We start from the raw sequence: 26430 nt of genomic DNA on the forward strand, positions 1-26430 counted from the left end.
CAAATAAAATCGATCTTTTCAATATCTTTATTACTCTATCTTTAAGTTAGCGTCTTTGTTAATGTGGTTTGATTAATTTTTCGAAAAGAGAAAGGGATAGAAAATAAAGGGATGGGCAGAGTATCATAGAAAAATGTTTAATTTAGAAGATAAGCTTATACATTAATAATACCACGGAAACAAAACTTATAACGTCTGAAATAGAGAACATTTTCATAACATTCATTATATTAAATAACAAATTATAAAAAAAAATTTTAGAGTTTTAGTATCTCGTTTGTTCGTGCTGGCTAAACGATGAAAAATTTTGGAGAAAACCGTAACGTGTTTGAGACGATGATACCGCGTAAATAATACAAATATATATACGTACATGTATGTGTTAATCTCGGAAGAACGAAGAATAGAAATACTCGATTGAATTTTTCATCGTTCAGCCGAAACGATCGAGACTCTACGACTCGTTATATCATAAAAATAATAATAAATATTTACACGTGACACGTTTATACAAAAAGTCAGTACGTGGAAAAAAAGGAGTAGCATGATTGTCAAACTTTGCAAGTTAACGTTTCCCTCTGGAATCGACCGCGACGGCGTGACGCGTAACGCCTACAGCGATCGAAGGTTATACGACAGCGACGGTTGAATCGCTCTTGCCTCTTTAAGTAGTTGGATTAAATAAGTAAATGCTTAAGTAAAATAGAGTACTGGAATCGATGATCGATCGAGTAGAATGAATAGATCGGTACGCGCACGTAGATATCCATCTATCGGACGGGAACGTAACGTAATTTGCTGACGCCTGTAGTCGATTAGCAGAGAGAAAGGTAAAGTTTCGAAAATGTAGCGTGAAAAATCTTTAGAGCACTGATTAAAACCAACGTTTTACGCGTATATTCGCACTCGTATACGCATACCGTTGCTACTCTACACAACATATTCCGAGTACGCGTATGCGTATACGCGTGTAACGTACGACACTGATTTCTCTATAATACGCGCATCTTATTACCTTCTTACTCGTACGTCTATCTGTCCGCAGGTCCGTCCGTCTGTTTGTCTATCTATCTATTTACCTACCTACTTACTTATCTACCTATCTACCTATTTAACGTATCTATCTATCTATTTATTTAGTAATGTAGATCTCAAATAAATAGACAAAGTAGAGGCTTTAAACGTTAGTACGTGATTCGTGCCTCTCGCGAAACAATGATAAATAAAGCTATTTGTACATAGCGGAAGATAAATCTTTTAAACGTTATAAAAACTGACTGTACTTTTCTGACTTGTTTGAGTCCTTAAACGAGTTTCTCCTATTCGTTTCTGTCTAATCCCTCGGGATATTTCAACGGAGCTTAACTTTCAAATTGCTTCTCCAACTTTTTTACGCAACCTACTAATAGAGAAAATAAAGCTTCATGCCACCTGTTACAAGTATATTCAACGAATCTTGAGTTATTTTTGGTGGTTTAATAATCTCATTTACTTCGCGAGAATATATATATATATGTTTATGTATATATATATATACATACGTATCCGTATATGTACGTACGAGTGGTTCGTGCGTCTATACGCTATGCACATGTAACGTACGCGTTTCATACTTTATGTATCGAGTTTAGTGATCGATCGTCTTTCTAATAATTATAATAGATCTTCGCACAACCGTTTCGTTCTTTAGAAATATTTGCAATGATAAACCTTGAGAGAGGATCATCTCCTCGCCCAATAACGGCGATTCGCTTTTGCTAGTCGTTTCTCCAAGATCATCGCGAGACACCGACCGTATTTTTCTTTCTTCGTCGTTTAATCCTGTACGTTTACTACTCTATCTTTTCTCGTTCATATAAAAATAACACGCAATGCCAAGCTATCCAACATTGCTTTGTACATTCGCCCGTGCTCCAATGAAAATAAATTGAAACCTAACGAATCTAAAAACATTTAGTGCGAAATCATTGCGACTAATTTTCCATTCTCCTATCGAAAGCTATTCCTAAAACTTCAAACTATATCTAACACTGTCCTTGTCTTCCTTGTCGTCGTTACGTTACCCCACACAAATCTTGCACACATTCGATCATGCACGCGCACAAAAGGTATACGGAGCACCCTTTAACATTTTCGAAATGCGATTATACGATACAGTACGATACGATACGATTCTATACTATACTGTTCTAAACTATGCTATACGATACGATGCTATATGATACGATACGATACTATACGATACAATAGAATACGATACGATACGATACAACATACGTATTATATATGCAAATATTCGTTCGTTCGATTTTGCCTCGAACGCTTTAACATACTTTTAACGAGTCTTATGACAGAGTTAATACTTTTTCTTCGCGCTTCTCTGCACGATATTAAAAACTGCTGTACTTAAAAAACGCAACATTTTCAATTGGACACTCTTTAGAACTTTAACTTACATAATAATTTACAAAACATAAATAATTATTAATGATATAGCTAATTACGTAGCAGTAGATGTAACGGTGCGATACGTAATATTAACGAAAATTATGAAAATGACAGAGGTAAGTAAAAATAGTGTTTGCATTAAACCGAATATACATATACATCCTACCTCCAAATATATCTTTTCGTATTTAAAAAAAGTTTTATATTTATCATTTACAGTGTACTTTCTCTTAGGACGACTCGGTATTATAATAAATACGTTTTACAAAAATTAACGTTAAGCGTGTACGCGTATACGAAGATTCTAATCGAAGGAAATTTATTTCTTACGACTTTGGAATTTTATTTCGCTGCAGTGCGCGAAATTTTGCCTATCCTTCCGTTACGCGATCTATTAATTAACCGACTACTTTTCTTCTTCGAATACGACGCAACGCATTTGATCCTTTATTCTTCTACGATTGCACGATACTCTCAACGATAGCCTAATCTATTTCTTCTGAATATTTACAAGTCACTATCGAATCGACTTTTACTTATTGTGAACAAGTAGTCATGGATTGTTTTAATTTTTCTGGTTTTGAATTTTTCTTTACTATTATGTCAGAAAAGGGAAAAGATCAAAATATTTGATCACCGCTTTACCGTTTTCTCTACTGCTTCGTTAACAAATTTTATAAAGATATAACTGAATTCGTTTTTTCAGAGCCCATACCTTTTTGCGTGTACGCAAACACACATGTAATGTACATTAGTGAAAATTGCACTCTTTTTCGACCATTTGTCCTTCCTCTTATTGAACGTCCAAGTTCAACAAGAGTAACAAGATTCAGATTGTCACTCATTAAATGCTATTTATCCTTGATCATGTTCACTACTCTGATTTGTTCTTTTCGATTTTGCACCTTTATAATTGCCATTTACTTCGATGTTTATACATATTTACTGGATATTTGTCACCCTGGTCCGAATTGATTTTCACTCACCGATCATGTCGGATTTTGTAATTTTTCTAAAAAGCGTTTCCGCTTTTGAAACTTACTCGCCTTTTGCACTTTATTTTCATTCTTTGTTCCTCTTCGTTCTTTTTTCCTCTCTTCTATTTCTTCCTGTTTCTCTTCTAGTTTTTCCACTATATCTTTCTTCGCTTCTCTTTCATTTACCGCATTCCGTTCCTCGTTTATCTTCGCTCTGTTATCAGCATCGTCCTGACCGTCGCCTTCGCCACCACTGTCGTCATCGTCGTCCGCTTCTTCCTCTTCTTCCCCCACGCCATCATCATCGTCATTATCCTCGTCCTCCTCTTCCTCTTCCTCTTCTTCCTCCATAGATGAAGAATCACTGTCACTATCAGAACTTTCTGAATTCATGGAAAAAGAACAATGATCGTAATCTTCAGGGTCCAAATATACCTCCGCTCCAGGAAATATATATTTTCCAGGTGCTAACTGATAGTACGAATTTTCTGTAAATAAAATGATATTACCTTTATCTATGAAATAGAAAAATAAAAAAGAAGAATGTAATAATAAATTCCAAAGTAATATACCTGGCAATCTTACAGCAAGACTCTTTTGAACTTTAGGTTGCCAATAATTCCGACTTAATCTTCCATTACTTAAATCTTCCTTGTCAGTTTTTCCATCGCGACTATCAACACTGTTACAGCTGTCACCTATTCCAGAATCCAAAGCAGAATCGATTGACGCCTGTCTTGGTTTAAAATTAATTTTTTCAACTTCGATCGTGTTTACTGCTATACGGTCTTCATTCGTGCTCAAGGACACGTTATCTTCTATACAGTTATCGGATTTTAACTTAGAATCGAACGCCGTATTTTCCGAACAAGTTTCTATAACTCTTGGAAATACTTGACATTCTTCTAAGTTGTAAATTTTCCCATTATCTCTCGACACGGATTCTACCGAGACGACGCGAAGTTTATAGTCCATTGAACTATTAGGAATTTCTGACACCGACGAAGATGAGCTAAAATTTAATACGGAACTACTACCGAAGTTCATTCTTTTTGGACTACTTTCCGCACTTGATTCGCCTAATCTTCTTTTCGGACTGTCCGCTAACGGACTAAATTTCTCCTCCGTATTATTTGCATGGCTATTATAAAATGGCGAAACATGCGAGCTCTCTGCGCGCTGTACAACGCTGTCGTGTGTCATATGATTATAACTACTTTCAATGGAGCGTAAGTCGTGTGGTTTAAAATCTGTCTCCATACTGTCTCGTGACAATACGGTATTTGACGTTGTGTCTTGACTTTGTTCCCAAGCATCGTCTGATAAGTAAGATGCCGGTAAAAGTTGTGTTGCTTCCTTAAGAACTGTATCATTCCAACAAACTTCCTTGTAACAATCCTCCATTCTACAAAATTGGAGATCAACATAAATACACGATCGCGAAGATGCAGATAAATGTGAAACAACTATTACTTACAAGTGACACAACTGATTTATAATAACGTCACCGTCTCCTAACAATTCGACGTCGAACTTTAGATGTGGCAATGATTCACGATTGATCAGAATTTGTGGAACGTGAGATGGAATAGAGGAAGGAATTAACGCTACTGGGCGAACCTTCAGCGATGATCCTATTACAATCAAAAGATCACAATCATCTTTGTCTTTGGCCATCGCATCGTGAAAAGCATCAGGAAGTCCTTCGCCAAAGAAAACAATGTCTGGTTTCATTATGCCTTGTGTTACTAAATCTGCAAATTACAAACATTTTTAATGAAAATCGATCTTTTCCTACCACCTTCCTACCAATCATATTATATTTATAATTACCTTTATAACTTTCATTACAATTAATCTCTGATATTGGGGGCAAAACGTTAACTTTGCATTTTGGACAGAAAGGTATTCTCTGAGCAAAAATATCTTCCCTAATATCGTCCGCTCTTACTTGATATTTACATCTGGTACACGACGCAGTCGCGAAGGAGCCTAAACACATTAAAAAAATACATACATTAATTAAACATAAAAGTCATTTGCAAGTTTGTACGCATAAACGATGCTCACCATGACATTCAATCACATTTTCAATTCCAGCTACTTGCTCCAGTGTATCAATATTTTGAGAGTAATTTCGTAAAAGTTTCTTTTGCTTATCAAGCATTTTTATAAACCTGTGACAAGGACTAGGTTTAAATTGTCCAGGATAAATTTCTCGTGCGAATTTATAAAATGGTCTCGGATCTTGTCCGAAGTAGTTAATATCGAACATAGCCTGCAAAAGAAAGAGAAATGGCTCGGGTTATAAAAAGACATTTTAAAATAAGGAGGACCAGTTGGGAAATTTTTGATCATTTACCTGTGGATCTGGCAAATCTGGAAAATCTTGCGCTAATCTGGAATAAATACCATCTCTGCTTCTAAAATCAGGAATACCGCAACTAACACTTACACCTGCTCCAGTTAAGACAATGATTTTGTTACTGTGACATATTAGCCTGACCACGTCCGCTAAAGTATTTACGTGTCTTAACTTTTGTCGGCGCGGTGGTTCGGACATTACGTTTATTATAATCTGGAAAAAGAAAAAAAGTAGAAAATAGAAGTTAAGAAAAAATATAAAATAATCAAAATGATTATTCAAGTACTAATAAAAAACCAAAATTGACGACATTTGCTAATATAATACCTTCCAGAGAGTCAGGTCATCGACCTGCTCTGGAATTTGAGTAGAATCCATCAGAAGATGATGTAAAAGATCTCGGGGATCAGCACCGGTTAACATTTGCTTTTGAACCCACGAAGATGCATTTTTCCATTGATGAGCGATGTCTCCTTCACCGGAAAAATCAGACAAGCCCGACAATTCAGATAAATTTGAAACTGTCGACGATACTTCATCCTTTTCGTCCGCCGTGTCGATTCTGAAATAAACAAATTTGTTTTAAATATACCAAGAAATATAATATATGCATTGACGAGCGTAAGTAATATTAACGAAAATATGAAACTTACTGACAACCCGTATCATCGCTAGTCGAATCAATTTGGGATGGAGTTATCAAGTTTGTAACATCTGGAGAAATAGAAATCGATTTAGATTCATCGCTTAATTCGTTGAATCCACTATCTCCTCCGTATGTTTCTGCAATAACATTTAATATTTACTTTACTTGTTAGCCGCGCAAATAATATTTAACGCTACTAAATATTAACGCTAAATTAATATTTATTAAACAGAATTTTATGAACAATTATATTTCGATGAAATCATTTAAAACCAATTGATTTTAGAACTTTGAAAAATGGCGGGATACCGACGAAGAACAGAATTAAACCTGTACCGTTTGCGCAAAATGAAAATCGTGCCATCTGTGAACTTTTATCGAACGTACCATATATCGATACTAGTTTTTCTAGTTTCACTATGTACCATTGTTCATTTCGATAATTATTCTTACGATAAAAACACAAAACTAAATAAAAAATGAAAAAAATAGAAAAAGGAATTTAAAATACATGAATTAAGGAATAACTTTATTGCATAAAATCAATAAAAATCCAATAACATTGCAACGATATATTCGATAAAATGAAAAATGATTTGCGATGCGACGTTTGCGACAGGCATAGGAACTGTCATGGCGGCTTTGATCTTCTATCGACTACGAACAAATGATGGTCACGCAAGACGAGTGGACGCCTTTTTAACCGCCATCTTGTAATCTTGCAAATTTCAGTAATTAATTGACCATATTTTTCTCAAAATACCTTCTATATCTTCATTTGGAGTAGTATGCGATGTCTCGTAACCTTGGAAATCAGGTTTTGCACTGCTGGCACCGACGTAACCGATGCCATCGACTTTTCGTCGTTTTTCTGGCGACGAATATTCTGGCAGCTCCGAGCCTGACGCCATTTTCAACGGCAATGCACTACATAGTTCGATACGTAGCCGTTACCACGATAGAGGTCGCCTTTGTTCTAAATGCATTTCCCCTCCGCTGCTCTTTGTGTTTGCTTCGCTGCACTACGCTGGCTGGTAACATCGGCGATACCAAAGTTTCAAAAACAAGAAAGATCGATACCTATCTCTTTGATGTAATGTTTTAGGTAACAAATGATAGATATAATAAAAATGACTGTGACTGATAGAACTGCCTACTGTAACTTTTATTTAACCAGTCATCAATTATCAAATATCAAACATGCGTACGTCTACATGCATGTATATTATGAAGAGACTGTACCGCGTAGAGATAAGTACGTATAACCATATAGATATCCTATTTGCTAAACTGAATAAATGAATCTCGATCTTACAAAGTTAAGTGTACGTTTAAAATTTAGTATACCCTCCTGCATTCCTCGTCACGTCATCGCTTGGTTCTTTCCGTTGTTCATATCCATTCATATTATTTATGTTCACCGTGTATATAACCACGAAACTAGAAGCGGTCGATAGATAAACATTACACTGGTAGTAAAGAACCTTCTGAATCGATACATGAAAGAAGTTCACCCTCTTGTGACAAATAACCTCAATTTGCGCAGTTTACAGTCTGGGGAGATTTTTAACTACAAGTGTGATAACCCTGTACAGACTATTTTTATCTTCGTGGTCATATACATGGTGGGATAAAATAAAAGAATAACTGAAGCCGATGGTATTATAAAAATGGATATGATAAAAGTAATTCGCTAGGTATATAGTACGGACATCACGATCCTTTTAAAAGCGCACGCGCTTTGTCATAAGTTACGTAGTATGTAGAATCAAACTCAGTTATGATGCGCGGACTGATCGTGTACGAGATACTCAACGATATATGAAATCGATTATCGATAATATGGAAGAATAAATTTCTGAGATATATTTCTAATAATCACATATATATACAAAGTTATTTCAAAACCTCGGAGTATTATTAGTTGATTCTGCAGTGTTAGAGTATTTCTGAGCAACGGTACAAATTTACATAGTGTAAGTTTTAACTAATTTCCAATGTATAGAAAAAATGAACAGAAGAATTAATCTCAGCTATTCTCGACATGTTCAGAGTACTCAGAGTCAAAGACCTAGATCGATTTGTGGAAACGTGCAAACCCGGTATCGGTTTGCTCACGAGCGTGCACTAGGACATAATTAAACAAATTAAAATTTTACCAGTTATATATTAAAAATGATAGACTTCCGAAACGATAACGCAACGAACAACACCTCAAAGTATGGTAATTTAAATATACCAGGTAAGTTTTAATAGAGCGATTTGTAATATACTTGAATTAAACGTAGTTATAACTTAACAAAAAATAGAATGATTGTCGTATCACGATGTCGTCATTGTTCGAAAATTACGGTATCTCTCCAACATTGGGCGTTAAAGATTAACTGTAGCGTAATTAGTTATGTACTTGATGAATTTGTTACTCAAACATAACCTTATTTCAAATGAGCATGGGTTAACACTGTAGCACGAAGATATTTTTTTTAAATAACATAATTCTGCAACGATGCAAGCTTCTAGTCAAAAAACTGTTAATTTGTGCAGTAATACTGTGATGACGTATTTTCCTTTAACGATAATATGAATACAAATGATCGCAATACTTTGTTTATATCGATTGCGAAACATCTTTAAATTTATTTAATGCATGTATAACTATAGCGATTATGCAAAAGTAGCGATAGTATAAATAAATGTTTTAAAATATTATCAAAACTGACTAGGTAGTATTATATATCACTTTTTCAGTTACATCCCAACAAGGATTGGCACCACTTAGTCCTTACTTAAATTTTGATCCTGCGCACCTTCCTCCAAGCCAGCCAGAATACATATTTCCAGAAGGTGCAGCGAAACAAAGAGGTCGCTTTGAGTTAGCTTTTAGTCAGATTGGTGCAGCATGCATAATAGGAGCTGGTATTGGTGGTGCAACTGGTTTATACAGAGGCATGAAAGCGACAGCTTTAGCTGGTCAAACTGGCAAACTCAGAAGGACTCAGTACGTAGTTTGATTTATTTTTAAGGTAAATAAGAGAAGTTATACCAATAGAGCAGATCAGCATGAAAGTAAATGATTTTTCTTTGGCAGATTAATTAATCATGTTATGAAAAGCGGTTCTGCATTAGCAAATACATTTGGGATAGTATCCGTAATGTATAGTGGGTTTGGTGTACTTTTATCTTGGGCCAGAGGAACAGATGACTCTGTGAATACTCTAATAGCAGCAACAGGAACAGGCATATTGTTTAAATCCACAAGTACGTTTTAACTAATACAAGTATATACGTAGACATTTTAGAACAATAGAAAAGATAATCATTTAATGTTTTTAGCTGGTCTAAGAAAGTGCGCATTAGGTGGTTGCGTAGGACTAGGAATAGCATCACTATACTGTTTATGGAATAATCGTGATGCCTTACTTGAAATGAAACGTCGTAACGTTAATGCAGCATAGGAATATGTATGTACATTAACATTGTGATGAATTATTCGAAATATCGGTGTATATTTCTATTTTAATCGTTATCGTTCATCTAACGATTAACCATTAAACGCTGCAAAACATTTCCGAACCGTAACATACTACGACGTGTAAAACACATTTACTTATATTTATTACTAATTTCTCTTAATTTAATATTACTAATTGGCAATAGTAATCAGAGCTGGGTAAAATTGTTTGGACACGCATCGGTATAGTGTTTTGAATTTTAAAGAAAATTATAACAGATAAATAATGTAAATAGTTTGACGAAGAAAATAAAAATGTTTTATTGTCACCTATATTTATAAGCTACAAAATAAAATATATTATTTATATCTTTTGTCCGTTTGATGGTGTTTGAGTATATTTCATAATTCGCCAACGTAAGTTTCAACAATGTTACATGTAATACATATCAGTAGCTGTACGCAATGATAAACATTGCGCGGTACGAAAGAAGAGTGACATCTATACGTCCGTGAATACAATTAAATATCCGACAGGCTCTATTTTCTATTTCTTATGTTTTTATCCAGCTCTGGAGTAATGTTATGAGCGTCTTCTTTATATGATTTTCTTGGCTTATTTACAGATGAAAATGAAATCTATAGGAAATTTCAAGGTAGCAATTTACAACGAACCCGACATGTTTTTGTTATACAAAATACCTAGTTAGAAAATTGTTTAGAATAAAGGATTTATCGAAATAAGAGTCAGTTCGCGATATAAATAAAAACAATCATAACACATCAGTAACAAAAGTTGGAAAAGCGATTATGTTATCTTGGATTCTAGAGAAGTCTAATTTTAGTTTTATTCATGTCAAGAACGACATAAGCGGGATGTACAGTTCGTAATACCTGGATTATTATCTCCTCGGTAACGGTCGATAATCTTATCAAAGTTTATCTCTTCGCCGTTGATTATTCTTGATTTTCGCGTTGATCGTGCTGGTTTCGGTTAGTAATATCGCGGTGAAAAAGAGGAAGAAGAAGACACAAAGAAAGGGGTGTGGACAATAAAATACTCTGCGTAATTGACAAAGAAAGTTCAAAGTGGTTGCCGTCGTAGTTACTGCAGTGTAGGTTCAAAAAATATATATACACACATATGTATGTATCATGCGTATGTGTTTGTAAAATATAAATATTTAATAGAAAAAATAACAAGATGAATACGCACCGAGTAAACATTTCTTTTTTGCTGTGTGTAAGATTTTTGGCGTTCGTAGATATTTCATCGACGAGCATCGACAAAAATCTACGGCTTATTTGAACAAGAAACACGCAGTGTTCACAGAGACGCGTAAACGTTCTTACGTGCCAAGGTTTCTGGAGTCAGTGGGAAAGTAATATTTCGAAGGAAAAATACGTATAGGAGTTTCGGAAACGAGTTACCGTTCAAAGAACCTGTTCTTCGTGAATCTATACGTCTTAAAATATTATCGAGCTGGTAAGGGATATTCTTTATATCCTTAGATTTTTTTGGATACGACTATAAAACGCGTGGCTTTAATTACGAGCGAGTGAATTTATTCATGGACTACGATCTATCTCGTACCGTTAGTTCCGTTCGAACTTTTTGAAACAAACAAGAAAAAGAATTGAAAAGTATTTTCGTGATTGATCAACGATCGATCGGTCGTACGTTTCCACACGTCTTAATTCAATTGACGCAGCGTGAAAGAATTGTTTGTTCAGTTCACATAAAGTTGACCACTAGTAACGCGAGTAACCGATAAATTAATTATACCGTAATAAAAACGTAAGAATTCGCGGGGAAATAAAAAAAGGATAAAAATAGTAACTACGTCGAGAAGACTATAGTTACGAGGAATGTTTATGTGGACGGCGAACGGTTTGACGCGCGAACGATCGATCCTTTTATAAACTCGATGTTCCACGCGTATCGTATCTTCCGACGATAGGTTTCAGATGTTTCGTTCGATTAAAATAAAATAAAACAAGTATTTTGACGATCAGGTAGGATCGAAGGATAAACGAAGAAGCAGGTAACGCTATCGGTAGTAATTGGTATTCGTTCTCAGGTCCAATCGTCTGGTCAAAAATTGGAACAGAAACGCGATGAACGAAAGACGAGCGGAATGCGTACTCAGCATACTATACGTATCTTCCGCGATCTTTTCCTGTATCTCGTTGGTCTGTTTGGCGGCGGTTTGGCAGTACTGGGCACAGATCTTGAACGTATGCATCAGCATCGATTGCGGTTGTATATTGTACGGTATTAATACCTTTCGAACGTTCATGGGAGGAGATGCGAAGCTTTGCCACTTCGGAGTATACGGCTTGATTCCGACGCTTTTGATCGGTATATGCCTCGGCGCATATCACGGACATCGAAGCTGCGTCGGTAGAAATTTAGAGGAGCCAGTACGAATGTACGACCAAGTTGCCAGGTACGGATACGTTCGCGCGAATTTATATCTACCGCTCCGTACGTGTCCGCATATCCTCGTCATAACACGGTGGAAGATTAAGTTAGAAAAGTGGATACAGGTAGAATAAGAACCGTAACATTGTCTGAACGTTCGCGTTACTTTCGGAGTAGCGTTAAGACGCCACATGACGAGTGTTTTTGTACAGAAACTCGAACATCGACGGAGAAGCGACGCCGACGGTAGTGGTCAGGTCGAAAAGGAGAAGTCCGTACAAGCAATGGATACCCAGCGTGTTTCTCGCGGTTTTACTCTGCTGTTTATCGTTGGCACACGCGGTCGTAACGACCGACGGTTACTACAAAACTTGCGGGCATTACAGGAGAAGGCTGATACAAGTTTTAGATTCGAGAGGTCGCGAAGCCGAGGTAGGCTATACCTCCGTTAACCAACGTACGATTTATCGACCGCAAACGCATTCTCTTTTCCTTATCTTTCTCTACAGGTGATACACCAGAGACTCTCGTGCGGAGCAATTTTCGACTTTATGGATTATTTACAGTATGATCCGAACGGTAACTGGGAAAATAGGAAGGAGGCTGACACCGGTTTGGGTCTTCGATTTGCGATCGTTTCCGCGTGGTTCAACTTTGTCGCCTGGATGCTCGTACTGTTAATCAATATCGTTATGACACGTAAAAAGCTTCGCTGCTGTTAAAAGTAAATCTCTGCAAAGAGATCTCTAGGTCGCTAAACGAACAAAATATTTTAGGCATCACGGGCACGTATGCGCGCGAATCTTTTATGCGTTTTGAATTTATGTATGCACACGCGGAAAGGCACGTTAGCGTCGCGAGCTTCGTCGTCGATTAAAAGGAAGAGGAAATGGAGGGTCTGCAGAGAGTGGAACGTCAGTACAACATTCGAGACAATTTCTGTTTCTCTTTTTACACGAAATTCTATTTATTAAATCAATGAATCTCGAATCGTACGATCAAACGTTCCGTACGACGAATTGGTTCTCGTAACATCCGACACCTTGATTGATAATCGACGGAATTGATGTGGTTCGCCGATGCGTTCTTCTCGTTCGAAAAGTAATTATCGTGCGCGTCGAAGAAATTCAAAGCGACGCGACATACCGATCGACGCGTTCCTCTCGGTCTCGGAACGAAACGGAAACGTGCTTTTTCCGACTACGAAACATCCATGACCGTTATTCCAGACAATTTCAAACGCTTTAGTTTCCCGCGCTAATATTCTAAATGGACGAGTCTTTCCGAGCTTCCGAACAACAACGAATACCAACTGTATGTACCTAACACCGGTTGACAAAAGTAATGCAATATCTGGTGTCGAGGCAGTAACAACGTTTAAGTAAGATTCGAAACTAATGTGTAAACGGAAACGATGACGATGATGATGAAGATAATAATAACGAGTACAACGACATATATGTATAAAATAAGTAATCGGTACGGAATGTGTACCGGAATGTGCACCTAACCGTGACAAACAGCGCTTAACGCATTTTTTCCTGAAACGATAAAACGTTATCTTCTTAGCGATACACGAATAAAGTTTGCCGAAACAGCACCTGTTTTTTATCCTAAAAATACTGCAAACATTTTGTCAGAATATATTTGTAATCGTTAAACCATTTTTTATACGTAGATCGTCGCAAGAAGATTGCGTTACGTTCGATCGCCCCTTCAAACATTTATCGTCGTAACTAACAACTGTCCGATGACTACGCATAAAGACGATTTCTTCTTTCCCGTCGTATTCTCTTTTTACTCTGTTTTTTATTCGACCTTTGTGTTTCCGTTCGCCTCGCTCGATACGGTTCACGCGATCGAAACTTTCAACTTTTCCAGCTACGCATAGGAACCAAATCGAAGAAAATCGTTGACCGTTTCTCTCGTAATACCGTTGTTCGCGCGTTAAAAGATAAAAAAGAGTGCGAGCTCGAAATATACTCAGCTCAACGAAAACAAGGCACCTAAATGCTTATCGACTAACATCTACGTTTTTCGTTAACGTAAACGCGCATCCCTACACCTCGGTATACACGCCCGTACACCAAGTACCTGAATTTGTACGCGTATCAGAATATTTATATATAATATTTAGATATATGCAAATATATTAATCGCATAGATATTTATATAATATTGTCGCAATCGTTTTTCCTATTTTCCTGCTCTTCCCCTGTACAAGAGCGGATACGGTGCCGGTAACAAGCTTAAAAACTAAAACGAGAAAAGAAGCACGGATCGTCGAAAGATCCGTTTCGAGCGAGTAGTCGTATACTTTTTACGACACAACACGATGTCACGCGTCGATCCATTTCAGAATTCGATCGAGCTTACCAGCAACGGCTTCGTTATTAAACAAAATTATTAACGACGGATCGATCAATGAATTGAAACGCGACAGTTCATTTACTCTGCGTTGCTCCGCCAAATTCGGAGAACTGTAAGTCTATAGCTAATGCGTTATTTTCTCTTAGAAAAAATTGTTCCGCATACAAGAACCGACGAATCATAGCGACATATGGTAGAAATCTACAAACTTTAAAGTATAAACGGCGAAACGTCTATAGCTGCAAAAATAGATGCGCGAGTTTTTTCGCGAACGCCCACACTTCGCTTTTGTTTAATTCTCCTTCGCTTCTTTTTCTTATTTTCTCGCGTATCGGAAATTTCGCCAGCTTGGATCGGTATTCTAAAACGTTGTACACGCAAGTACATTAAACGCCTACTTGCTGGACAAACAGCGATCGCAGCCTTTATAAAAATGCGTAACAATTGAAACCAGCGTTTCAAAGAAATACTTAAATAAAAAAACGAAACGAAAATAGAAAATTTTTGCAATACCCTTTCGATTCTTGAAAATAGCAAGAAAGGTGGATCGAGCGTACCGTTACTTGGATCGAAAGGTAACGTCAGAGAAAGAAAGAGCACTGAAAGGAGAAGAAAGGTAAAAGCATAAGGTGCAGTGGCGTAGGCGTAGGGCGTGAGGAAAAACAGAGAGAAAGGCAAGCAAAGGATAATCGCGCGATCGCGAATATTTCGTCGTTCGTTTTAGCGCGCATTATTCTCAAGTGAACGGATTGCTCCTTCTTTTCAACGACCCGAATCGTTTTTCCGACTCCCTGATCACTTCGAACGGCGCGACCCCGGTATTTCCGAGCCGTTTCTCCTCGTTCTCGTCGCTTGGAAAATCTTCGAAACTCATATTGCTAAACCCCGCCGCGGTGACCACCGAACACTTTTTCGTTCTCGGTGTTCGTTTGTAACAGGCGGACTTATGTTTGTGAGACAGCTTCGAGGCGAGTACGGCAGCGTCGAGGCCGATGTCGCCACCGGACGAGCACTCGTCGATCAAACGATACTTCGATTTGTTCGACTTGTTCGATTTGTCCGATTTGAATTTGTCCTTCTTGAACCTCGGAGCGTCGTCCGCGACCAGAGGTTCCGGCGAGGCGGGCGACGCTGCCAACGCCGGCGAAACGACGTCCGACACGACGTCCGTCCTCGACACATTGTTGATCGGTTCAACAACTGTTCGAGTGGCGCGCCGAATCGGTTGCATCGAATACGCCGCTCGCCTCATCGAACCAGCCTCGGACGCCGATCCGACGATGAACGCGTTCGGGGAACGTGCAGTGTTCGAGGAGGTCGCGCGGACACCGTCCTCGAGGAAATCTGGCGAGGATCGGGAGTAAAACGGCACGGAAGTCGGTCTCTTTTGCTCGTTCGGTCGGAAAGACGCGAATTCGTCGAAAGGAACGGAACCGAACAGATCCTTCGAACTTTGCGCGCTTTCCATTCGCTCCGCGGTTTCCGTACCGGACGCTCGACCACGATTTACAGCCACACCGAGAAACATCGAGTTCGACGTCGTTCCACCGATTGGCCAGTCGTTTTCCTTCGATCTGCGCGGCTCGGTACATCGCAGACGTACCGACGAATCGGCGGAAGCTTCGGAGGGGTCCTCGTCGCGCGATGCTTCTCGACTTCTCAATTCTGTCGTTGTCGTTGGTGTGGTCGTTGTCGCCGTCGTCGTGTCCGCGGTCGTTGTCGTTGTCGCTGGCCATCGATTCGAAACCATATTGAAAGGATTTACAAAAGCGTTTAGACCGAACGGAGAAGAACCAAATAAATCTTTCTCTCTATTCTCGTTCCCTTTGTTTACTTTTTCTTTCTCCTTTCCTTCTTTTTTTTCTCCTTCTTTCTCTACTCGCTTCTCTTCTTCTATCTCTAATTTCTCTACTTTCTCTTTTTTCTCCGATATACCTTGCTCCACGGTCGCAATCTTTTGCGGACCAACGACTCGATAGACGTTCGGAATGGGTTCAGTCTCTCCGGTCGAATAATCGTTCTCGCGGGATTCCTCGATAGCGATGTTTCCGCTTCTCACGGATCTCGGAGAAAAATTACGTTTAGACGAGGACGACTTAGTGTCGACGCGTAAAGGCGCAACGGGGATCGTGGAACCGCAGGCAGAAACAAGCGACGAGCGCGAGGTACTCTTCGAATTCGAGCGCTGTCCGATAGGTTTCCTCGATTGACCGGACCTCGGAAACGGAGCCAGAGCAAACACGTCCTCTTCGAGTTTCCAGGAGGCAGGTTTGCCAAACTTCATCCTGCAATCTCCGGCGCCGTTGTTGTTCGAGAGGCAGTTGTCGTTCGGCAAGGCGAACCTAGAATCATACCGACAACCAACAAACGGATCAACAGCCGATCGTTCGATTTTCGATTCCGGATCTAACTCGTCGTCCAGCAAGAGAGGTTTCTCTCCGTAGCCGTGTCCAACCACGGGATCCGTGTCCGTCTGCGTCGTTGATTTCTGAGATCGATAACGGTTCTTTGACCTTTTCGCTCTATCGTGTTCTCGTGAACCGACGAAATCGCAATCCACGCGACGAATCGGACTTCCGTCGCAGATTTCTCGCCCGCTTATCGAGCGTTCACGCGTCGCGTCGTCGTCATCGTCGTCATCGTCATCGTTGTCGCCGTCTTCTTCCTCGTCCTCGTTATCGTCGATGCCGTTCGCTCGAACGATATTGTCCCGCGCATCGTCGTCATCGTCGCACTCGCTGTCGTTGAACGTTCTCAAATCACTTGCGGAACCTATCGAGTCGTTCGATTCGTCGTCCTCGATCGAAGCGTTTCTCGCATCTTGCGTCTTCTTCTTTCTACGCAACGCGTTCTTCGTCCTCCTCCTCTTTTGTTTGATTCGTTTTTCCGACGCGTCCTCGTCGCTGTCGCTGTCGCTCGAGTCGACCTCGCCAACGTCGAACGACAATTTCTCGTACTTGGATCTATCCTCGATGGGAGCTCGAACGAACCGCGGAGAAACGGAAGCGTTCCCCGTCAACGGGCTTTCTACGACGTCCGCTTCGACGCGTTCGATGCTCGAATTCCATTGCTTTGAAGCTACTCTCGATCTACCGTTTACGGGCTTGCCTGAAAAAATGTAATACCATTGTTAGCGAGATAACAGCTTTTACGTTACGCGCTTTACGATATCAAGCGCTCGATGACGGCGCGACGACGCGATGACCCGTCGCTATCTCGCGGAGCGACGCGTTCGACGCGCGGCGATACCGCTTCACCTTTCGACCCTGATCTCGATACGCGACCGGACGTAAGCCGTATGTACAGTCAAGAGCAAATCTGACAATGGAAAATACGAGTGTACCTGCCGCTTGCTGTACTTTTAATTTGGAGGCCTCGAGGTTTAAGCTAATAATGTTTGAGGATATCGGGGTCTAACAAAGTTTGATAATTCGAAAATTTACGAATCTAGAAATACGATAATTTATCAGTTAAAAATTTGTCAATTAATATAGATATCTTTATCTAAAGAAAGCTTGCCACTTGAGTGTACATACCGATCCACAGTAAAAATGACTGGAAATATCGACTCGCAGATAGGATCGCGCCTGTGCGGTTTGAAACGACGGATTTACTGGTACTCCGATATACAAAGAGCCGGTACTTACGAACAGAACGGAACGGACGTTCGATCGATCCATCGAAACGTTTTGAGAAACGAGAGTTCACGTCGCTTTGACCCTCATGTATTCGGAAACGAAACTCGTTTAAAAGGAGGCTAAAAGAGTCGATCGATCGTCTCCTAATCGCAGACGCTTTTCGAAAGCGTCTCGTACTTACCCAACGCGCGGTACTCGCCGGAACTTGTTATTTAACTGCTTGCTAAACTATTCTCGATTCAGGCGCGACGATTTCTAAAACGTTACTTTATCGATACTTGTAATTTCTCGCTGGGCCAGGAACTTTGTAACAACGATCATCCCAAGGCAGTTAAAAGCAGATCGGTTATTAATTCGAAGCGATTTCTTCGCAGAAAAGAAATCGGGAGATGAAGGAACCTGATTAGGTCTGTTACGATCGATTGCCTCCTTATCACCCTCTACGATTTTTCCAGGAAATGATATCGTTTCCTTTCGCCGGTCTCTTTTTTTTCTTGCTTTCCTTCCACCCCTCCCTCGCGCATTTCCCACCCGTGTTTCGCCACTTTTCGTTGTTCGCAACGACGTTAGTTAGCGCCACCACCGTTACGCACCGTCACCGTACATGGTCTGGAACAGTCCTAATCAGATTTAGGGAGCAAAGGGTAATAAGCGAAAAAACGCAGTAATGATCTTTGTATCGAAGCAGCGCGTGACTAGCACGCGATGACCATTCTTTGCGTGCGCGTGTATGCCTGCGAAAGGAACAGAAGAAAGGAAAAAAAAAATCGCGGAACTCCTTAAGAAACAAAGAATTGCTGCGTTTTCGATGAATTCGATAGAATAAAAAAAAACAATATCCCATATATACCATAAAGTAATATACACGTTTATTGCCGTAACATTATTATTTTAATACAGCGAATACGTCCAAGATTGTCAGCCTCCTACGATACTCTTTCGATTCGCACGACCGTTCGGTGTCCCCGATCTGAACGCGTCGTTCCACGGCTTACCGCGTTTCCGTTTAAATTTACGGCTGCGAAAGGGTTGCTACCCTAACACTCGACGATCGCGGATCGTACCAACTCTTGCGTATCGTATCGTATCGTCGTAAGTTGTACGAGGATCGAATCTTGCACGAAACGGAGACACGATGGGAGGCGAACGATGCGAGGCGATCGTGAAAACTCGTTTTCTCGCGTCACGTAGGTTCGAACGAACGAACAGCGCTTACGAAATAAAGGAAAACTAATCGCTCGCGCTTCCCAAACTCATTAGGGTGTTCCAGACGGTAAAAACGAATAAGCACGCAAGTTTAGAGAAACAGCGATGATCGGCAGAGAAAAACACCGAATCGAAGTAAACGTTCGTTGTCCTGTTCGATCGTCGATCGTGCGATAACGAAATACCTTTTGCGTACGCGAGTTTACTTCCTCGTTATTATCGTTGTTTGCGTTTTACGTCTTACTAGTTCCTCGTCGATGATTTACGAGCGTTTCGTTGCCGATGAAAATGCAAACGTGAATTACGAAGCCAACGCGATAAAACGAGATCGTTTTATTCGCACTCCCGCCTCGTGCGAGAGCGAATCGTTCGTGATCGGAACTCGTAAATCGCGTTCGAAAGATCCATCGGGACGAATTTTCTTATCTAAACAAGAAGCGGGACATATTATGGCGATTCGTCGACTACACGGAGACACATGAAATGAAAGGAATGAAAGAGAATTAAAAGTCTAGACGAGAACAGTGTACGTAGGACAGTGAAAATTTAACAGTGCACGTAAAGAGCAACGTAACAGATAAAAATTAACGAAATAAAAAGTGTGTATGTGCATGCGCGCGTGCGTGTGTCCAACGTTCGTCCAGCGACCAGTCCAGCGTCTGCACGCGTCGAAAACGCGATTTTATTTACGAAACTATGTAATCTGATCGTAGCTTCGATCCGTTGACATACGATATTCGAAAACGTATTTTGTCACGGAAACGATCGACGAGTTTCCTCTTTCGCCTTTCGCGCCTTCGCGCGTTAACGCTTCAATGCGACGAACATCGAGGGGGAGGGAACTTCGTTTCCGCTTAATCCATGAATCGCTCGACGATGTTCGACGTCGTACAAACGGTAGATACATATTAATCGATAGATCATTGATTCTATCTTGAGTCGCTCTTCGACACTACTAATCTGGAACCCCACCCCCTCCGTCGTCGCTGTCGCCGTCGTCGCCATCACCGCCATCACCAACACCACCATCATCATCGTCATCACCACCACCATCACCACTACCGTCACCATCACCACCACCGTCACCATCATCATTGTGAATTTCTTGTTCGTCGTTCGATTTTTATAAAATATCCATTCGCAACGATGAAAATGCGTTTTTACGCGTTGAATAAAATTATACCTTATTTATAATTTATCTCTATTATATAGGAGCGCAACTCGTTACATTACCCGGACAGTGCATCGTACGCAACTCGCGCGCATCGACGCAGGCAACGCGACGACGATACGCCGTGTTACGTTTTCCTTCTTCGTCGACTTTCTTTCAACGTTCGCGTCGAAGAAGAAAGAAAACGTTTCCTTCGAAATACGAGAAAAAAAGGCGGGATAACGGGTTCGAGTCTCTGGTATTCGATCGAACGAACAACGAACCGTACGCATCGTTTCGATTTCCTATCCGATGAAAAATCTACTTTTATTTAAGATCGTTTCTCGAAACAACCTGGCTGAATAAAGACATTACGTACGATATATCGTTCGTGGAACTTGGACCGACAAAAGATCCGGTTTTAAACGGTGTACCAGTAACGCGTACTACGTCCACGCGATTTACGAACGACCATTAATCGAAAAACTTTTTCTAACGCGTGGAAGAATATCTTAGTATCGACGTATTACTATTACCACGCTCTAGCAAATTTTTTTTATATCGTTTCGTTTTTCCTTTTTCTTCTCGTTTCTTGTCATCTACGAACGTACGTACAACCGTTCACCTTTACCTCCGGAGAATTCTTTTCGTACGAGGTATAATTTGTCAGCTGAATATTTCTTTCTCTCAACGCTCGAATCACCGTTGCCTATCCGATTTTAAACGTTTCATTAACCACGATATTGTTCGTTATTCGTTCTGCTACATCTTTGTCCATGTAAACGTAAATATGTACAAGTTATGTGAAATGAAACGCGCGCAACCGCCTACAAGTATCTATCTACATCTTTGGTAACTTATACAAAAAAATGTACTAAAGGAATTTGGAAAAAAGAAAGAGAATGAGGTCCTTGAAAATTCGCTATTCACTTTCGAACTGTAAATTATCTTTTACCTAACTTAATCGGACGTTATCCGATATCTTAAACGTTATTTCGATCAACAGCCTTCGAGCGCGTTAACGTGTACGTGCGTATCTCCCTACACCCTACACCTTTTTCGTACGTTAAATCATTTTTATTCCATGTATGGAATAAACGAATAACTAGGAAAATAATCGTGCGCAACGGCATCGAGGTAAACGTTATCCGTAATAATCGATCCTAATGATCGATCTTTGAGCGAACGCGAAGAATAACCAAACTAGCCTGTATATGTTCGGTTTTGAATAACCTTTTTTGAAATATTCGCGTGTCGCGCCAATTACGGGAGCGACTCACGGTACATATACCGTGCTGTCGGTTCACCTAACGCTAACTCGACGACGCGATTTATCTTAACTTAACCCGACGCCACGTCGTCAACGTCTAACGAACACCAATATTCTTAATATTTTTCTAACTTCTGATCATCCTCTTTTTTTCTCCTCTTTTCTTTCTCGATGCATCGATACATCGTTTCACGAATCACATATTTATATCACATTCGGCAACGCTCGAATAAACGTAATCTACGCGAAACGAAAACGAGTAGAAACTAACCAGTAGAAAATTATACAGCCCTGAGAATTTCTTAACTACGGATTATTTGGTGGAAAATTAAAAAGATAAAATAACATCGATTATACGTATGCTTAGGTGGTTACTTGGGAAATATCATATACACGGACTCGTAAACGAGATAAAACTAAGAATTGGAAAAAAAATGGAATAAGACAGTATACGAAGCAATCTATGCATTACCTCCAGCAAGTGCCGCCGTCTTCGATCCAATTTTGTTCTTCTTTTCTGTTAAAAAATAATTCAACTATTAGTCATGCAAGTTCATCGACATATCTGCATGCACATAAGCAAGTGTAGAAAATTTCCAAGTAAAAAATATCGAAAGGACAATCCGATACTCTAGATGAAACTTACTTGGCAAACTGAAAGGCGCAGACTCAAACGGATCTTCTGGTAATTCTGTACATGTCATAACGAGACTTTCACGGCTCTTTACGCCACTCGTACTCGCGTTGCTTCCCCTTCTAATTTTATCAAATTCTGCACCGAAAATATGATCTTCCGTTAACTGATTAAAAGGTTGAACGTCCTCGAATGGATTCCAGGCGGCAACATCCGCACTCAACGATCTTCCTTCGGTTGTGGTTACGCTCGACAGTTCGCCCTAGTTCAAAGTGTCGTTATTTCATCTTTCTTTCCTTTTTTCTCAAAGTTACAATATCGTATTCTTTTCTGTGCGTATCTCCAAAATAAATATTGCAAAGCGAAAAGGAAAAAGCAACAAAAATGTTACGATAACTATAATATTGACGATGTGTGTTCAAATATAAAATCCAACAAATTCAACTAAATAGATATGTGTGTACAAGGATGGATTACCCGATAGTAAACAAAATAATAGCACAAAATTAAAATAATAAAAAAATAAAAGATAAATCTTTGCGCTTCGTGTACTTACAATACGTACATGTGAGGCGCTAGATCCTAGACAAGGTCTTACATCGGTAACAACTTCGGGAGACGCAACATCGTCCGATCGTGATTTCACAGAAGCTTCGTACGGTGCTAGAAACTGAGTCGTTTCGCTTGCAAATGCTCTGTACAAACGTTTACATATTTACATTCGTAAGAATAAATTTCTGATAGATACAAAGATATTGTCATTGCTTCAACTTACTTGTTGAAAGCACTCGTATCGCTCACGTTTCTTCTGTGCCGTGCGGAGATCAATGTTGGGCTATCTGGTGGAGATGCGCTCGAACTGATATTCTGACTCAAGCTTTCGGTTTTATTTACTGGTTTAGGTAAAGTTGGCGGCGTAATGCAAGTTCCCTTGTTAGCTCCCGGTGTGGTATTTAATTTTAAAGTTAGCGGAGTAACGGATGTCAACTTTGGTGGGGGACAATTAACGGAAATATTGGACGCCTTCGGTAAGACCTTAGATGGTTTAGGAGCTACGGGGGGTGGTATTTTTGCAGGTGGTGGCATTGCTCGACTATCATCTTCTTTGAATGGATCTGGATACCCTGCAGTGGAAATATCGATCACATTTACCATTCTTCCCTAGTTATACTCTTCGACATATAAATTTTTTACCCGATGGTGGGAACAACGCTTCCAGATTTTCTTCGTCCACCTTCTTGCCCGACTTGGAGTCGAAGTAATACGAAGATTTTTTATCCTGAACCGTGACGGGAGACTGCTGTCTAACCACGGAAGCCTGGGACGGCTGACCGAACTGTGCCTGATGCGGTTGAGAAGGTTGTACCAGCGGAACGGCTTGACCATTTGCTGGAATTTGCGGCGAAACCTGAACCAGTGACGGCTGCGTTGCTTGCGTGTTCGCTGCTATCGCCGATTGCTGTATGTTTTGCTGAATGTTTTGTCCTAAATACGGTTGAGACGGTACGTTCAATGAACCAACTTGTTGACTCATTTGAACGTATGCTATCGAATTTCCCGCGCAAGCTTGTGACTGCAAACATTGACTACCCTGACCAGATATTTGGCTGACTATCTGACCGCTTAAACTTATAGGGCCTGCGCTTACGACCTGCCCCTTTGGTCGTTGTCTCGGTGTAACCGATGTACCCTCTACTGTCGTTACCGGTGTCGGAGTTGGCTTTGGTGTTTTCACTAATGATGATCTCTTTAGGTTTTCAGACTCCAGTGGTGGACAAACCAACGATTCCAATACAGGGATCGAAGCTTTCTGCGAATTTAATCAAATGTTAATCGAGAGGTACACTCACTATTATCCATTCACCATTACGTGAACAAACGAGCGCATACGTACATGTAAGTTTTGCACAGGGCACTCTTTGCCCTGGATTTGGAAAGCGATCACGGAAACTTGGTAAATGTCCGGACGAATATCAGGATCCGGCTCGAGCATATAACGTATCAAACAATGCAGATTTCTACTGTACCTATACAAAATGAAACGTTACTCGAAATAATTTCCTTTTATCATATTACTTACATGGCGCGCGAACAATACGTAATTCGAGCGATACGTCTAATCAATGAATGTACCAGCACAAACCTCGAATTATCCGGTATCGTAAAATTTCCTGATTGAATAGCGAGTGTACTCTCTCCGAATGGCAATGTAAAAAAGCAAAGTTTGTACAATAAACACCCTAATGCCTAAAATCACGAAAATTCTAACTAATCTGTTTCATCGATCATCATTCTTCTTTATCGTTAACGTAAACGTAAACGTAAAGGTACTCCAAATTTATCATACCCATATGTCAGCTTTTGTCGTAATAGATTTTCCACAGTACATATCCACCATTTCAGGTGCTCTGTAACTAAGGGTCGTATATTTCTTTATTTCTTCTTCAACCATTGCCACACCATGTATGCTAGGATTAAGAATTTTTGCCGTTGCAGAGCCAAAATCGCACAGCACATAATGGCCAGTATCGGAATACAATATATTTTCAACCTGAAAAACAATTTATAGAAACCAGTAAGAATCATTACAATTTGCATTTCTCATGATAATAACTGAGGACAATGTTTGACAAACTTTTAAATCTCTGTGTATTATTGGTGTTTGACAATGATGCAATCTGGACACGGCTTCGCAAACATCACAAAATATTTGTAAAATTTCAGATTCGTTGAAACCACTTTGTAACCTAGAAATGTTCAAATTTATGTGAGTATTTGTATCATCTATACTTTCTATCTCTATAATTTAATTATCTGTGGTGTCCACTTTAATTTCAATCAAAATACATTATATTTCCACCTGTTATTCATCATTTGAAGAACTTGAGATTTACAATAAGGCATCAAAAGCAACAGTTCGTGTACTCCTCCTCCTATGTGAGTGATACTGCTGTCCACGTATCCTATTATATTTTTGTGACCATTTAAATTACTCTGTGAATAAAAACACCAATGCAAGTAACCATAGAAAAATAATGTAAAAGAAACAATTTCCCATTAGAAAACTTACCGCAATTTGTATCTCTCTTTTACATACATTGAGGTCATGTTCATTATTAACATACATGCGTTTAAGTGCATAACGTCCGCTCGAAGATTTAACCAGGAACACGATAGCGAATCCTCCTACCAATCGTACGTATTATCAAAACATAATTATAGTAATTGCATGATCGCGGCGAACTAATCACACATCGAAAATGTATTCAAGCCGAAATTTACAACCATGAATTTAATATAAAGCTCGTAAATTTGTTATTGCTTCGAGTTCATGCAGTCTTTAAAGCATTCCAGCGTTTAAAATGTTATTTCAAATACGAAACGGCAAACGTTTCTACGATTAACCTTTAGATCAATGATCTTGGATCGAGCCTAAATGATCTATTGATGTCATTGTCGATATTGTTGTCTAATTTATTATTTTATTATTTTTTTAAATATGTATCAAAAGCAAAAAAAAGTGATCAAGTAAGTGTTAAAGTAAGGCTGTAGGAGGGGTGATGAATATTCAAGGTTGAAGATAACACGCACCTTCGGCTAAAACTTCTTCGACGGTGACAGTGTAACGTCCAACCACAAAAACCTTCCCTACGTAACTGTTGGGTTCCTTCGACGTGTTTTCGATTTTGGAAAATAACTTCTTCATATTGGCACACGTCGTCGGCCCTCCCAATACCGAACCGACTTGACATAAGGCCTCCTTTATTCGATCTTTTCACGTACAATATGGCCAATTCAATTTCTTCGATCAGTTATATTCATGTTATCCGTACCTTCAAACTTTTTAATT

The 26430-nt window shown here is 39.6% G+C and overlaps 4 protein-coding genes across 8 annotated transcripts; 2 read left to right on the forward strand and 2 right to left on the reverse strand.

The window, feature by feature from the left end:
• Positions 1-121: 121 nt before the first annotated feature.
• Sirt1 (Sirtuin 1) lies at positions 122-8007 on the reverse strand. 2 transcript variants are annotated; one of them, XM_012279618.2, is made up of 10 exons: positions 7784-8007; positions 7200-7467; positions 6444-6573; positions 6118-6352; positions 5788-6003; positions 5496-5703; positions 5259-5417; positions 4903-5179; positions 3998-4830; positions 122-3913 (listed from the first exon to the last, which is right to left on the reverse strand). In XM_012279618.2, exons 2-10 carry the CDS (start codon positions 7345-7347, stop codon positions 3438-3440), a joined length of 2682 nt encoding a protein of 893 aa, XP_012135008.2. In that variant the 5' UTR covers positions 7348-7467; positions 7784-8007; the 3' UTR covers positions 122-3437. The 2 variants fall into 2 exon arrangements, with proteins under 2 accessions (XP_012135008.2, XP_076389312.1); XM_076533197.1 differs by having other exon boundaries at positions 7200-8007.
• A 247-nt stretch (positions 8008-8254) lies between these two features.
• Positions 8255-10633, forward strand: Tim23 (translocase of inner mitochondrial membrane 23). Its single transcript, XM_076533202.1, has 6 exons — positions 8255-8412; positions 8489-8678; positions 9185-9434; positions 9525-9694; positions 9770-9897; positions 10514-10633. Exons 2-5 carry the CDS (start codon positions 8612-8614, stop codon positions 9889-9891), a joined length of 609 nt encoding a protein of 202 aa, XP_076389317.1. The 5' UTR covers positions 8255-8412; positions 8489-8611; the 3' UTR covers positions 9892-9897; positions 10514-10633.
• Positions 10634-10773: 140 nt separating this feature from the next.
• Positions 10774-14488, forward strand: LOC100881918 (uncharacterized). Of its 2 annotated transcripts, XM_076533201.1 has the most exons (5): positions 10774-11002; positions 11153-11373; positions 11969-12437; positions 12525-12744; positions 12822-12961. In XM_076533201.1, the coding sequence occupies exons 3-5, from the start codon at positions 12006-12008 to the stop codon at positions 12881-12883; spliced, it is 714 nt and encodes a 237-aa protein (XP_076389316.1). In that variant the 5' UTR covers positions 10774-11002; positions 11153-11373; positions 11969-12005; the 3' UTR covers positions 12884-12961. The 2 variants fall into 2 exon arrangements, with proteins under 2 accessions (XP_076389316.1, XP_003700805.2); XM_003700757.3 differs by lacking the exons at positions 10774-11002; positions 11153-11373 and having other exon boundaries at positions 12006-12337; positions 12822-14488.
• On the reverse strand, positions 13249-26424 carry Nak (Numb-associated kinase). 3 transcript variants are annotated; one of them, XM_012279613.2, is made up of 13 exons: positions 26172-26424; positions 25651-25766; positions 25441-25574; positions 25216-25327; positions 24928-25131; positions 24724-24827; positions 24475-24607; positions 23775-24390; positions 23356-23704; positions 23146-23275; positions 22593-22842; positions 22419-22463; positions 13249-17790 (listed from the first exon to the last, which is right to left on the reverse strand). In XM_012279613.2, the coding sequence occupies exons 1-13, from the start codon at positions 26284-26286 to the stop codon at positions 15419-15421; spliced, it is 4680 nt and encodes a 1559-aa protein (XP_012135003.2). In that variant the 5' UTR covers positions 26287-26424; the 3' UTR covers positions 13249-15418. The 3 variants fall into 3 exon arrangements, with proteins under 3 accessions (XP_012135003.2, XP_012135002.2, XP_012135004.2); XM_012279612.2 differs by having other exon boundaries at positions 23137-23275; XM_012279614.2 differs by lacking the exons at positions 25651-25766; positions 26172-26424 and having other exon boundaries at positions 23137-23275; positions 25428-25566.
• Between the last annotated feature and the right edge of the window lie 6 nt (positions 26425-26430).

Source organism: Megachile rotundata, chromosome 7, assembly GCF_050947335.1.
Source record: "Megachile rotundata isolate GNS110a chromosome 7, iyMegRotu1, whole genome shotgun sequence".
NCBI lineage: Eukaryota > Metazoa > Arthropoda > Insecta > Hymenoptera > Megachilidae > Megachile > Megachile rotundata.

Bases quoted from the DNA above. Each gene is read 5' to 3' on its own strand.
- Sirt1 (XM_012279618.2), bottom strand. From the start codon at position 7,347: ATGGCGTCAGGCTCGGAGCTGCCAGAATATTCGTCGCCAGAAAAACGA. The intron at 5,418-5,495 runs GTGAGCATCGTT...TAATGTGTTTAG, and splicing joins AAATGTGATTGAATGTCATG to GCTCCTTCGCGACTGCGTCG. The intron at 3,914-3,997 runs GTATATTACTTT...TTTTATTTACAG, and splicing joins TCTTGCTGTAAGATTGCCAG to AAAATTCGTACTATCAGTTA.
- Tim23 (XM_076533202.1), top strand. From the start codon at position 8,612: ATGATAGACTTCCGAAACGATAACGCAACGAACAACACCTCAAAGTAT. The intron at 8,679-9,184 runs GTAAGTTTTAAT...TCACTTTTTCAG, and splicing joins TGGTAATTTAAATATACCAG to TTACATCCCAACAAGGATTG. The intron at 9,435-9,524 runs GTACGTAGTTTG...TTTCTTTGGCAG, and splicing joins GGCAAACTCAGAAGGACTCA to ATTAATTAATCATGTTATGA.
- LOC100881918 (XM_003700757.3), top strand. From the start codon at position 12,006: ATGAACGAAAGACGAGCGGAATGCGTACTCAGCATACTATACGTATCT. The intron at 12,338-12,524 runs GTACGGATACGT...GTTTTTGTACAG, and splicing joins ATGTACGACCAAGTTGCCAG to AAACTCGAACATCGACGGAG. The intron at 12,745-12,821 runs GTAGGCTATACC...CTTTCTCTACAG, and splicing joins CGAGAGGTCGCGAAGCCGAG to GTGATACACCAGAGACTCTC.
- Nak (XM_012279612.2), bottom strand. From the start codon at position 26,286: ATGAAGAAGTTATTTTCCAAAATCGAAAACACGTCGAAGGAACCCAAC. The intron at 25,767-26,171 runs GTGCGTGTTATC...TACGATTGGTAG, and splicing joins CGAAGAAGTTTTAGCCGAAG to GAGGATTCGCTATCGTGTTC. The intron at 25,132-25,215 runs GTTTGTCAAACA...ATTGTTTTTCAG, and splicing joins TAATACACAGAGATTTAAAA to GTTGAAAATATATTGTATTC.